This window comes from Platalea leucorodia (assembly GCF_965183815.1).
Source record: "Platalea leucorodia genome assembly, chromosome: 20".
Classification (NCBI taxonomy): domain Eukaryota; kingdom Metazoa; phylum Chordata; class Aves; order Pelecaniformes; family Threskiornithidae; genus Platalea; species Platalea leucorodia.
Genome location: NC_138842.1, coordinates 6,597,597 through 6,612,180, shown reverse-complemented (window position 1 = coordinate 6,612,180; position 14,584 = coordinate 6,597,597). Strand labels below are relative to the sequence as shown.

At 39.3% G+C, this 14,584-nt stretch overlaps 1 protein-coding gene across 3 annotated transcripts in view; it reads right to left on the bottom strand.

Moving 5' to 3' along the window:
- Positions 1 to 14,584, bottom strand: part of SIK2 (salt inducible kinase 2) — a 58,833-nt gene that overhangs the window by 29,497 nt on the left and 14,752 nt on the right. For all 3 annotated transcript variants that reach the window (XM_082330565.1, XM_082330566.1, XM_082330567.1), the window contains exon 4: positions 5,140 to 5,301. In XM_082330565.1, coding sequence (XP_082186691.1) covers positions 5,140 to 5,301 — 162 coding nt within the window. The remainder of the gene's footprint in view (positions 1 to 5,139; positions 5,302 to 14,584) is intronic.

Here is a 14,584-nt window from a genome sequence, read left to right as displayed (position 1 = left end):
CCCACCCCCTGCCACGGGCAGGGACGCCTTCCACCAGACGGGGTTGCTCAAAGCCCCATCCAGCCTGGCCTTGAACACTTCCAGGGAGGGGGCATAACGGAGTGATTTTTATCTTCTTAACATTTGCCTGAATCTGCACGTTAAAAAAAATACGATCATTTGCAGCATTGTGTTCAGTTGAATAAACTCTGTGTTTGTGCAATCTGCAAATATTGGCTCTCAACATTTGCGGTATTTTGTTTCTCAATCTCATTACCCCCCTTTAGAATAATCTTGAATTTAGAAGGTATAATTTTTTGAACATACATCATTTAAATGGAATCTGTTTTCCCGTTAAAAATGGAAACAGACTAAGATTTCAGACCCATTTGCAATTTGAGAAATGGAAGCTCCCTGCCAGAGCCACTGCAACTTCTGCTGTGCATCTAGCAATATGAGGTAGTCTCTAATTTGAACCTCTAAAAATCCTTTAGAAGGGATACTAGCTTCAGAGCTATAATTAATCCATTCTTCTAAAATTACCAACAGAATTCAATCTGCCTGGCTTCATAGAGCCACATGGATCTTTTGTTATAATAGTAATATGAGCAAAGGAGATAATCGGGAGAGAGGTCCTGATAAAGGAAAGGTATGAGTGTGTTAGAAACAAACCTGACCCACTTCATGAACTGAATGCTGATCAGCCAGTTCTGACGTCAATGCATATTTTACTGTCCACCAGCATGACAAACCAGCACTACAACCTACTTCAAAATAACAGTCTCTCCTACCTGATCTGGTTCAAACACAGTAGCTTTACCATCAAGATGGCATGATTTCTGCAGACATCTATAAGGCATCTTAATCTGGCAGTTTTGTGGGGCTGGAAGTATACAGAGAGAAGCTCACTATTCCATCCTCAATTCAAAGCCGTTTTTAATTTTCACAAATGCACAGATGTTTCACTGTACAGACAATGAGCAAGTTTTATTTGATGACAGCATAACGTATCAGTGATCAGTAACTGAAATCCAGTCCCTATGATCCCTTCAAAAAACAACAAAACATAAAGGGTACATGAACAATCCAGCTATCTACAGGCAATAATTTGAGAAGAACAAAGAAGGTTTAGCTTGCTAGTGCTGAAAACAAATTCGATGTCAAACCTGATGGGGACCGCCTGGTATGGCATTCTTCAGCCGCAACCTTCTCAGTGGACATTTTATCTGATTAATACCTTCTTTTATGTTACTTATGCTAAAATTTAAGTTTGAGGCTTTTGCTCCCAACTACCTAGTATCTTCTGGAAAATAACAGTCTATCAAAGCTCTCACCTCAAGATCTATGCATCCTCTGTTTCTTGTCCAGTTACTAAGACTGAAAAGAAAGATCCTTTGAATTCTATCCATCCTCTCCCTCTTAGAGCAATATTAACACAAAACCATTAAATTTCAGTCCAGCCTTCTTGTTTAAGCCTAAAAGGTGGCATTCTCATCAGCTCACAGTTTTAGGAACACGTATTTTTGAATCTTAGTTTATTCTCCTGGTAGCTGAAATACAGAGGTAACTTTATGCACGTTTCTGTATTTGACTAAAAAGTGTTGTATTCTTAAAGAGTAAGAGCTTCAATAAAAGTCTTAGAAGCATCAGAATGACTCAAGAGGTCCACTGGACATTAGGAAGAGCCTGGAATGGCCATGAATATCTATGGGGATTTCATAGCTGCTTGGAGTGATCAGCAAGGGGCAGCCCCATGCATGGTGCTGGGGCCCAATGCCAACACTGACGCTGCAGAGCTTTCTATCAAAATAATTCATCAGTTACTGTGTTGTTTTTCAATTGCTAGATTAGTTTGAATTATAGACTAATTCTGGCTATCAGAGTTGGGATCCTGGCTGCCTTTTGTTCTTCCACAGTTTGATAAATGAACCATGAAGAATATGAACCACTGGAAAAGACTGTTCTCAGGGATCTGCACAGCACCAGATAACTCCAAAATCACAGATAAACCATTCTGTGGAATTCATTGTCTATCTCCTTTACAGAGAGAAATAAAACAACTGACTCAGCACAAATCACTACAAAGTTTCTAGCAGTCATAACCTTCCTCCAGCTACTTTATCACCAAAGCTGGACACAGGAATTGCTATCAATCTGATAAAGCTTGACAAAGATACATGAAAGAATCAGACTATATGAATCACCACCAGTTAATGTGATCATTTACCACCTGTAATTAACATTCTGTAATACAGAGGTAGAGCACAAGAGCAGCTAAGAGGGGGAAAGAGACAGCAGCAGCTGATGGAATCTAGTAACTACCATTTATCAATGCTTTTATTTGAGTCCCTGGAGAACCTATGCATTGAAATTCCCTGAGACAGAACAGTTCAGATGATCTCTAACCTTTCTTCGGTTAACGGGTCTCCTGAGATGCCTTGGAAGTAGTGTTTTTGTGAGCCTGTGTCATGCTTGCACTGCAGTGTTCAGGGAGGCGGGGAACTTGCATCCCCGCAGCGCTAAGGACATCCACGACAGGAATACCTCTGAATACAGCCCTGCTCCAGCGCAGCTGAGGCCCCTGAGGAGTTCTGAAAAACTATGCCAGGCCAAACGTGACAAGCTACAGTGCAGAACACTGATGTGGAGGAAAAGGAATTAGAAGGGATAGAATATGGTGGTGAAAATGGGGAGAAGAGCGGCAAATCAGAAGGCAAGGAAAGAAAGCATAGACGAACAATAGCACAAAAATTCCCTTGTATTTAGTTCAGTTACTCATAGTAAGTGGGATCCATGTGACTTGCGTCCCTTAGACACGGTATTTACTGAAGCCATACATTGTCCTGGTAAATACAGTTGTATGTCAGTCATAAATCTCCAGGTGCTATGATTGTCAGTAGGTGCTAGAAATAAATGCAAGTTTGAAATTAGAAATGAGAAAAGTAAAAATACTCTACAAATGGTAGTGCTGATGAACCCACTAGATTAAAGCTCAACAAAGTACCAGAACCCTTTCACTGTCAAATTCACAGCCTTATTATCAACAGTTGTGAGCAAACAGTGTGGGTGGCCCTATTAGTTTTCAGAATTTTGAGACATCACCACCAGTACAATCTCAACGTGATTAGTTATTATACTTGGGCCACTTTGTTATAAAGTCCAGACATCATCTTCATCCCAAACTGTTTCTTTAGTTTTCTTCAGGTATCAAATGTCCTAAATAAGAACTTATACCAGAACTGCATCTTCCTGCTACAACAGTTGCAAAACCCTTTTACTTCAGCTGATGGTAGCTTTTAATATTTTTACGGTTTAACATTAATACGAAAGCCCACAACAGAGTATAGAGAAAATTAAAAGATAACCGTAAACAGTTTAATATTAAATGAAATGAAAAAGAGGCTACTGCAAAGACTCTGCTATTAATTTATATAAAGCAGTAAATAACAATTTTTACAGCTTTTAGGAACCTGCTGTAAAATTCCCACTCTGAGATGCTGAAGAGCCACGAAATACAGAGAACATGACAAAGAGCAGATTAATGGCTTTCCTTTCTAGCTTCAGAGAATCTGTTTTCCACACTGTTCCTTCTGCCAAAAAAACCTGCCTTACATTTAGATTTGATAACAAACAGTAGCCTAATACTCTATGAAAATCATGGTTCTGGAACTCACGTAGCTGTATTTTCCTTTTCCTCAATTTTAATTTATCCATTACTTAACCTTTCTGTAAACTCTTAAACCATGTGAAAAAGATGCTAGAGGTGGAAAGGTAGTGGTGAAGGAATGAAGAAATGAATGTTTTAAATGTACAGACAAAATCAAAGGTTAATACAAAAGCAGCAAACATATCCAGGATCTGGGAAAGCTACTCCATTAACACGTACATTGATAAGCAATCCTTCTTAGTCCACCAGTAAAATCCCATTTCATAGGCAAAGATAACCTATGTTGTTTGGTTTTTGTTGTTGTTGTTGGTTTTTTTGTTTTTGTTTTTTTTTTTAATAGTAATGACTATGGGTTCCTTTTCTCTAAGTTTAAAGAGGATAGAATTCTTGCTCAAGAAATAGTTTTCATCTCAAAGGTGACTGTTCATTCTGAAAGATTGTGTAGATTTCCCATTCTGATAAAGATGACTTGAAAGGATTTAAAAGATTTTTCCTGAGGATGAAGTTAATCCCCAGAATTAATTGCCTAGTCTTCCCAATGTTTACTGTAGTATTGCAGAGAAAGCGGTGAATCTTCATGACACACATGCTAACCAGTTAAACAGGTGTTAACTTTTCCTTTAAAATCTTTATGGACACTGTCTTCATACTCCATAGACAAAAAGGAGAGCATCTTTTAGAGAGCTGCTGGCACATTTAGCAAGTTTCTGCAATTTTATCCTTACAGAAAGCATTAGAGCTCAAGATACATTTTCAGTTCATCCATTTCAGAAATGCCAGAGAGGAAATCCAAGGGTAAAATAATCCAGCAGTGATCTACAACTCAGAAATGTTTTATCACTTTACCTTTCTCAGCCTGATTGGCTATCTATTCACACTTCCTTCTCAGAACTAGCAAGCTCACTCCTAGACAAACCAGCTTCTCACAGCAGTTAGCCTTCCTTCCCTGCTCCCGTATTATCGATGACTGAAGTTCAACAGTCCTCCAAATCAAGATATTATCTTGCTTTCCCATTTCAAGTGTTGCTGGGCTAAAGTCAGTATGGAAGGATTCGTGGAATTGTAATGAGTTGACAACCGACAAAATTATTTCCATTGCTAGCAACATCTGCTGTGTCTAAATTTATAATTAAAATGAAATCATGCATGCAAAAAGAAAAAAATCAATAAGCTTCCATTTTGAGTTTTTCTAATGTTGAAAGAAGTTATTTGATTAACTCTGTTTTAACCTGAACATCTGGCAGCATTATAGACATGTTATGACACCCACAAAAAATGACTATAACTCTAAAAATTATTTCCTTTTTCCTGAAAGTATAATAGAGCTAATCTAGGAATTTTTAGCTACATGTACTGTGATATCCACAATGCAAAAATATTACATGTATTACCACTCCGATTTTCTGTACCTTAAGCACAGCAGCAGCAATTGAATTACTGAACGGCCTTCATAAAAAGAAGGTGTTACTGAATATTAGCTACATTCTGAGTACCTGCTATTTTGATGTTCATATTGTTATCAAGCAAAAGATTTTCAGCCTTCAGGTCACGGTGAACAATCTTTCGACCATGGCAATACTCCACTGCTGAGAGGATCTGCCAGAATTTGCGCCTGGCCTCAGACTCGCTTAGACGGCCATGGCTGGCGAGGTAATCTGTTAAAATAAAGCAGGTTTAAATGGATTAGACAGCAAGCAACAACCCTGAAACTAAATGATTTCTCTCAAATAATTAGCACTAGGAAACTCAAAAAGTATTTCAGCCAATCCCAGTTTCCAACCCATTATTCTTGCACCCTCCCCTCCAAAAGAATGGAAAAAAAGAGTAAGAAAAAGCTGCTGTGTAATGAAACTCTACTCTCTGTTCCTTCTTTTATAGTTACCTGACTATTCTGATAAATATTTTTATATAACACAATTCCTGTGCCATGGGGAATACTTGGAATAACTGGCTTCACCATCATGAGGTACTTTAAGCTTTAGCCTCTTATCAGTTCATGCAAGCTTCACACCTCGCTTCTCCCTCTGAAGCCTCAACAGAGGCTGCGTGGTGGCTAAAAGTATTTTTTCTCTGGAAATAAAGCAAGTACCCATAAGGTACCCATCCTGACCTCTCTTGTCTTCACTGCATCATGAGCAGAAGGAACATTTTGTTTTCATATTTGATTATGTTGTAAAAACTAACATTAGCCCTGAAACAAATGATAGCTCTGAAACCGAAGACTTCATTTATCGTCAGGAACAAAAACAAGTGAAGCAGCAGCTGTGTAAGTCTTGACAGAAACAGCTTCCATAGCCAATTCTACTCTTTCTCTTACGAGGCATAAAATCAAAGAATCAAGTGTTAGGATGCTTTTAGAATTGCCTTCAACATTCTACAAAGAATGCAGTTAATGGCCAAGGAGCAGCAAATGCATATAGATATTGTACCCAGTGATCACAGGCAAGGGCTGAGCAGATACACACGTAGCAATCTCCAACCACTTGCTGCATCACAGCTAGCACTGAAGTTAAACAAAAAACAGTGAGCAAGAACTAAACGGCTGGAGCTGCTGCCAGCCCCTCCTAATTATCATTTATAGAGAAAGCCCCGTGAACAGGAATCATCATTCATAGACCAGCTGACACAAACATTGTCTGAACTCACTTAGCAGGTTAAAAGAGCTGCTTCTGCAAGTTCAAAAGTGAACATGACGTAATGGAGGTTTTGAGCCTACTTCTGTTTATTTATAAGAATCTCTGACAAAATCCTGAAGTAGAATGATTAATCGTATCTTCTAAGCTGGTTATGTAATCTCAGTGACCAAAAAGGATCATCTTGCCCAACACAATGCCAAAGCAGAATACCTGGCTTTGTTAGGTTGTGGGTTTTGTGGTTCTTTTTTGTTTTTTTTTTTTTTTTTTAAATAAAATATCATTTATGGGCTTCATAGGTGATTGCAACATTTTCATTTAAGCTTTTCTGCTTTCCTTATGATAAACAGTGAAGGCCTGAGCAGCTCACATTAAGCACACTCTGAAACCTGGAAATAAATTTCCAGTAAAACTTCACCAATGGTGGACTTCTGCTTCATTGTTACTACAGATAAGGACAAAGAAATATGTTGTTCAGGAGAAGGGGGCACAGACCCACCCACGAACCATGAGGATTTTTGCAAATGTTCAGAAAAACATGAAAAAGAAATTATATGTTGTTGGATTGTACAAAACTGACCATTTCATTGACCTTGCGTTCTTATACATGACAAGTTCTCCGCTGCCACTTGGGTCACTAGACTACACTGCCATTAAGTGCTCCAGACAGTGTCATATTGATTATCAAAGTGACTTCTGAATTATATTTTCACTCATACAGTTTAAATAAACGAATGCAATCATTAATATACTATCTTCTTAATATGCTCAGTAAAACAGGCTTATTTCAAAGACATTTTATAGAGGGATCATTTAGGAAAAAGTTCTATACCCCATTACCAAGGTAACTTAACCTTGTTTTACTTGCGGTGGGATTGAAAGGATTTCATGCACTGCTGCTACTACCTCCCAAGCACATTCTGCAAGCACAGAGGTGGCTGCTCCTGAACCATTTGAAGCGTCAGACTAGAGACCTCAGTTGCAGTATTCTCATTTCAGCGTCCCTCAAAAAACATTTTTAAGCAAAGCACATAAGGTCTCATCTCTGGAACCTGCAGATCTGAAAACTCTCCTCAGAGCTTCTAACCTACCTAAGTCTTAATACACTTTCAGCTGGTTTAACTTGGCAAAGCGCAAGAACAAACAAAAGCCTGGCAGTAAGGGGAGATCATAATATTTGCAAGCTAAATATCATTCAGTCACAAAGTGACTGACAAATCATATGATATCAAGGTGAAGTCAGATATCAAAGGCACAAACTAAATCACACTGAATGCAAGCCAGCCCTTTAAGCTGTTAATCCATCATTTGTTAGCAATGCAGGAAACAAGTTAATGAATCCAAGCTGTCATTTGCTTTTATCGTTCCAGCCTATCAGGACTTCTTTAAATATTCCAAACCACCTCGGCCTTAAGTATTCCACCAAGTCTAGTAGTCTGCACAGAATAGGTAATTTATTCTGAAATACACCGCTTTCTCTCCCGGAGAAGCAGAACATACCACAGTCTATCTAAATAGGTGGTGGTACGTGCAAGGATACTGTTTGTGCATTAACTAGCTTGCAAACAGGAAAGGCTGGGATACAGGCAGTGTGCCAGCCCCTGGGTTACAGAAACCACTTTAAGACAGCTGAAACTTGCTAGAGACATTCTGCCACAACAGCTAGAATCTGGACACTGTTTGAACATGCACGTATATACCTCTGGAGATAAGAACCACGACTCTCTACTGCAGATACCTAGAGAAAAGCACCCTGTTGTACCTTGCAAAGACTGAAAGAGCAAAGCTACCTATGCTTTCATAAACGTATCCTTTGACAAACCTTACTCTCATGTCATACCCTCTGGCTACATATTTCTATGGTAGGTTTTTTTTTCATTTTTCTATAATAAAATAGAAACCAGAAGCTATCTTAGATTCAGCTGGATCCACAGCAGAAAGCAGGACTTTTGTCACGAGGCAGCTTCCTGTCCAGCCTTTTCAGTAGTGCAAAGTACATTTGTTTACTGGACAATTGGAAGATTAAGATGGTATTTACTTCAAATCACATGACTCGGAGACATTGTCTGGCAATCCCAGTGGTCAATGCTTTTCATTTAAAATACGGTCCTTCATTTAGGTGGACAATTGTACACATTTTAAATTTGGTATGTTAAGGCTCTATTAAAGAGGCGCATACATACCAAAGTGAGTACAGTGAAGGATAATGATGATTAAGGGACGGGAGTGCTTGTCATACAAGGGGAGGCTGAGAGAGCTGCAGGGGTTCAGCCTGGGGAAGACAAGGTGCAGAGGGGAATCTTACCGTGTGTATAAATACTTGACAGGCGTTAGATGACAAAGCCAGACTCGTCTCAGCAAAAGTACCCAGCAAAAGGACAAAAGGCAGTGGGAACCAACTGAAACACGGGAAATTCAATTTAAACCTAAGAAAAAGGTTTTTTCTGTGCAGGTGGTCAAATACCGGAACAGGCTGGTTAGAGATTGTAGTCTCCATCCGTGGTCCAGAGCAACCTGCTCTCGTTGACCCTGCTGCGAGCCACAAGGCTGGACTAGACATCTCTACCATTCCCTTCCAACCTCAACTCTTCTGTGATCTGGGTTCAGTGTAAGGCAGTCAAGACACCACTCAACCGGTTCAAGCTTAGTAAGGAACAAATAATCGCATATTAGGGGACACATTGTATTTCTAGTCTTATGAATGCCTAGTAACAGAAGCAGTAATAATCGGTTAGAATTTCAGCTAAGGAAATCTACATTAAACATTAGAAAGAATCTTTATAATTAAAAAAAAACTCAGATCCTGAATAGCTTTGTCTAGGAAGGTTACTGAATCTCTCTCTAGGGACGTTTCCAAGAATGGTGCAGCTGATCCTGCGCCAAGGCTGGGACGCAGCAGATAGCTGCTCAAGCCCATTCCAGTCCAGCTTTCTGCATCTCTGCTCAAAACATGTATGAAATCGTCCAGGAAAAACTGCTAGGTAAAACTAGGCTCTTCCAGGTACAGACATAATTAAATACTAATACTCTAAGAAATCACAGAGGTGTCTGAATGTCTCCTTCATGTGGAAGCATTTCCGGAGATAACTTCAAGTTTATTCTTCACTTAAACAGGTGCACGATGCTGAGAAGTTGACCTTGTAAGCACAGAGGTTTATACTATCAAACATGTCTCTTTAAGGCTTAGTATTTATGCTGAAATACTCTAGAAAACTTGTAAGACTCGTCTTCCATATCGACTCAGCTGGGATACTGCAATATCGCAAAGGACTAGTTATGAAGGGAATCTTGTTCTCAGCAAAATTTGGTTTGAGGACAAAAGAACACTACTTCAGCTTCCGTAATGAGTAGAACAAAATCCAGAACAGAATTTAGGTCACTTTGGTTAAACTGTGCATCAGTTACTGCATGTTTCCAAGAGAAACACTCAGAAAAGCGTCAATAAAACTGTAATAGCACTGTTACTTTTTCATTTGCACAACCGTAGCACATTTTGCATGACTAGTTACTGTACATATTTAATGTAGGAGTGTTTTCACATCTAGCTGTTGTTTTGTGTAAGAAATGTTTTTCCAAATATTTACCAGCCTCTCTGCAAGTTCAGTGCTTTGCTATTCCAAAATCAGATTTACTTTGAGATCTACTTCTCAAGGATGTTTGATTTTGCGTGTGTAGAAGATGAGACCCACCAGACTGCCTGGGGCCGATCTATTTTCCCATACAGCCATTGCACACACTCTGTGAACACACAAGAGCCTCTTGCAAAAACAGACTTAAGTCCCAAGGCTCCCTTTGGGACGAGAGGAGCAGAGCATAAACGGGACTGACTAAAGGAGCTTATTTTGCATTTCTGTGCATTACTATCACTCCACAAAAGTAATTTTTAAATGGGGTGGCGGATGCCCTGGCTGGCATCTGGCAAGAGTAAGAAATAAACATTTTGTTTCCACTGTGAATACTTTTGAAAATCTCAGCATAATCTTATGGTTCTTCCCAGTAAAGCAGAGAGGTGCCTGTGTAAGAGTAGGAAAATCAGCACAATACTATAGCCTGACAGTATCCCATTATTTCCTGCAGGATCGCTAAAAGGCAGGAAGGTCCTCGCGACATACCGTGTCCACTTGCAAAACAGACTGAAGGTTGTAAGGAACACCTGAACAATCAGGAAAGTCAACTACGAGATGGAAGATAACAGTGAGTATGCAAAGACAGTTAAGCGGTTCTTCCCAGGCACCATGTCTGGCAGTTGAAATGTTTGGCTTTAGTCTTTCTCACGTTCACATTTCTTGCATGAAGTAGAAAAAGGAAATACCAGAAAAGTACATACATAGGTATAGTCACCCTGTCATGTGCTTAATGTTGTATTGGAGCTCTAGATGAATAAGTTGAGCTATTGTCGCTTGTTTGGTAGTTTCATGCTAAAACCCAGCAGGCAGGCTGCGTGAGGAAATTGAAGGACAAGATCAAAATAACTGCTCCTAAACCTCAGCCAAAACCCAGCACATTCCTTTAGTTACAATTGTTAAGCTAGACGTAAATCACACAAGCTGGTAGTTTGACCATGTTTACTGCTTTTAAAATGCACATGTAGTATGTCAGACAGCAAGCAAGAGGGGGTAGAAACAACCACAACTGAAAGCTTGGATATTCCCTTTCCCCTTGCTGAACAATGACATTGTTTTTAGGCTTAATAGTCAGCTTCCCCCTCCGCAGTCTGGATTCTTGTAATGTAAACAAACAGTCACTGATGAGAAGCTGGAGAATTAGCCCTTCAGAACAGGTTCACTGTAGTTAGTTTAGCTAACAGGTAATCTGTGTCGCAGCTGTTTTAGAGACTTCAGGTGAGAGATGCTGAAGAAGGTTACAAGATGGTGGCTGTAAAGATACTTTCAAAAACACCGCAGAAACAGCTAGTTAAAAAAACTTCGATCTGTAAAGTATTAAGCACAACTGAAACCTTTTGAATTCAAATGTTTTATTATTTAAAAAACAAATCTAAAATGTAACAGCATTTGAAGTGTCTAGGCTAAACATATTATTTACTGCAATGACATTAACTGGCAAAAGGCAAATTCAAAACTGCTGTTGAGTATAGAAGATTTCACAGTGAAGAATGTTAGTACAGCGGTTAAAAATAATCCTGGCCATGAACTACCAGTCAGCACTATGAAACGATGGTTTAGCAGAGCTGAAAAGACTCAATGAGGTTTAATACCAGGCTACTCACAGCGAACTTGAAAGCCTGACATAGTATTAAGAGAACATTTACCAGTTACCAACTACAGACAACCATCTTGAAGAGCACGCTATGTTCTTTAGAAGTATCTTATTCAAGAGGGAGATTGAAATGGGACTTCTATCAACTCTCACAAATTTTGTACATCACTGAGTAGCAAAGTTAGTCAGAAAAGCTGTCACAAAGGCTAACTTCAACCTAGGGAGTCTCATCTCTCTCAGCTCCTCCTGTACTCAGAGAAGAAAAAGAGGCTCCTCTAGAGGGTGAATCAAAGCTCTGAACCAGCCCCCTGAGAGGCCTCTCACTCCTCACTGATTGCAGAGGGAACGTACAGGAAGATCAGCCCCAGTAGACTGAAGTTTGTCTTATTATACTTCTCCCACCTCACTAGCTTTTGAGTAAAAATTTAAATAAGCTGCTCTTGCCACAAACCTAGAGCAAGTTTTTGGTTGGTTTCTGGTTGGTTTGTTGTTTTTTAAGCCCCCCTTCAAGTGCAATCAAAGGTTAGCCAAAGGACAAAACAGAACACAATACTTCAATGCTGTCAGGAGATTGATTAACTAAAGAAATAGCAGGTTCCACAGGCTTCTAACCATCTTGCTTTACAAGAGAGAAAAAAAAAAAAACCCCCCCAAAAGCAGGATCATGCATGGCAAAGTGTTAGAAGCTTTGAAGACACTTGCATACAGGACTCCAGAAGAGCATCCCACTACTTGTGCTGTTTGAAAACTAATGTTACAAAAGGGAGACTACTTCACTCATTGCTAGAATTGACATGGCAAATTCAGTACACCCAAAGAAAGATCAGGAAAGGAAGGAGGAAAAGCTCATATAGTTTGAGTCATCTTTCTACCTTTTTTTTTTTTTTTTTTTAAATACTGCCCTGCTTTTCTCAGCTTTCCAGCTGCATCAAAGTTGCCTTGGACGTGATATCCTGCTTATGACACAAGCAGTCCAATGATAAGGACTTAAGGGGGGGGGGAGGGGGAGAATATAACCCAGACAACTAGAAGGGACTTTGAACATTTGAGTTCTGTTTCCATGAAATCCATCCTCCTGCCCCCCCCAGTGTAAAAAATAAAGATCAGCCAGGCTCCACCTCTTCAGTGCTCCAATCACCAGGGCCCTCTCCATGCTGAACTCTATTCCGTTGCCCTCCGAGTTCATTCTGCCTGCTGATGTTGACTGACAATTTCAAAGAAACTTTCTCAGCAACTCCAGTTTTCTTTATTGCAACTAAAATGCATGTGAAAACTCTTAAGTGCCTGGGTATCAAGCATAACACTCATGAAATTAGCTTTTTTTAAGCAAGAACACCTCAGGCCAACTCCTAAACAAAGCAACAGTATATGTTATGTATGAAATACTCCAGCTAGAAACATTTTCTTTACCTTCGAGAATATTTCTGCTCCTCTGCTATTTTTCTGTTTCTTTCTTCTGTTACTCTACTAGGACATGCTAGACTCATTCATGGAAAATAAACCCATTGTCCTGGGTACCATTCAAACTTAAACCAAAATTGTTATTACATATTCCTAGACAGTGACTATTCGCTCTTCACCTAGCACTTACTGTTGTAGTGCACTTTCTGTCTGAGAGCCTGCAGGAAAAACCGACTTTTTTTCCCCCTCTGAAATTCTAACATGTTTCTGCCATTACCTCATTTCTGCTTCCTCCTCCAAAAACATATGACAGTGACAAATACATGCAACAGCAGAATATCCCATCCTTAATTACAAAAGCCACTCTGAGAAATCATTCCAATAAATCAGAAAAAAAATGATTAATTTAGAAGAAACTTGTACAGAAATACTAAGTCTCTAATAATGGACCCAGAAAGACTCCTTAATTATTTTAATGAGAAAACAAGGTCTAAGAGTATTAGCTGAACTGCGTCTGAAACATACATTAAAGGATCTGCAAACAGGGAAAGTCTGAGCCCAAAAGGCTTTGCCTCTTCAGAACAAATTAAGAGTTTAAGTCAAAGTTTTACAGGAAATGACACACATTAAAGCCAAGACAAATAAGAAGGCAAAAAGAGTCACCATCCAAGTTACTTCTGGAATCTTTAGCCACACTGATTACAGTTTTGTATTTTTTTTGCTTTCTGTTAATTCGTTTTTCCCTATGACCACCTCACTTTCTCACAAAGCAGCAGGAAAAAAAACTTTGGGTCATGTAAATGCAACTTAATAGTTATAGAATCTTGACTGAGTACTGAGAATGTTTCATATATGAAACGTTAAAACTACACAAAATACACAAACTTAACCTGATGTAGGTACAAAGGTGATTTAGATAGATTTTCGGCTATTCACTTATGCAAGTCTGCATACAAATCTCACAAGATAACCTCCAATGAAGTTTATGAATAGCAAGCTTGTCTTTGGTCAGAAGAACACAGGCTCACCCAATTTTTTTGTCATATGTGCAGGAGCTGAAAAAAACAGTTTTACTTTGATCACTAATGTGCATTTTAAAGTTAAGGGCACTAACACAGGTTAGTTCAGTTAAGGGCACTAACACAGGTCAAAATGAAATGCATTTAATTACTTAGTGTTACGTTTCATATGTTTCTTCTTTGTGGCCTAAAAAGGAGCACTGCTATATATAGCTAGTTCTGCAAAAAAATTCAGCCTGTCCCTCCTTCTGAGGACTTCACTGCTACCCTAGCCTCAATAGCTTAGAAAAAACTCAAACAATAACGTGGGGACATGTATGCACAGCACAATCACAGAAAACAAAATGCCCTAGAGATAATGAACAACAGCATACCAGATGCCAGAAGCCTGGCTTTTTAGAGTTGTGACAGTTATTCAAGCTACACTGAAGGAGAGCTCAAAGTCTACAACCTGGTGGCCATAACCAGGTCTGTGTTACGTGTATGTAGAAGAATTTTTTACTGTGCCCGTTACCGCAATGAAGAAGGGAGAGAGAGTGCAGGAAATCGCCTTCAATTGTAGAACGCAAGCCTCAGGAGTGTGGAATCACTTCTACTATTCACTCCATAGCCCTTGGGAAGAACAAAGGCTGATGCACAGCCACCTCACAAATTCCCTTTTATATTAT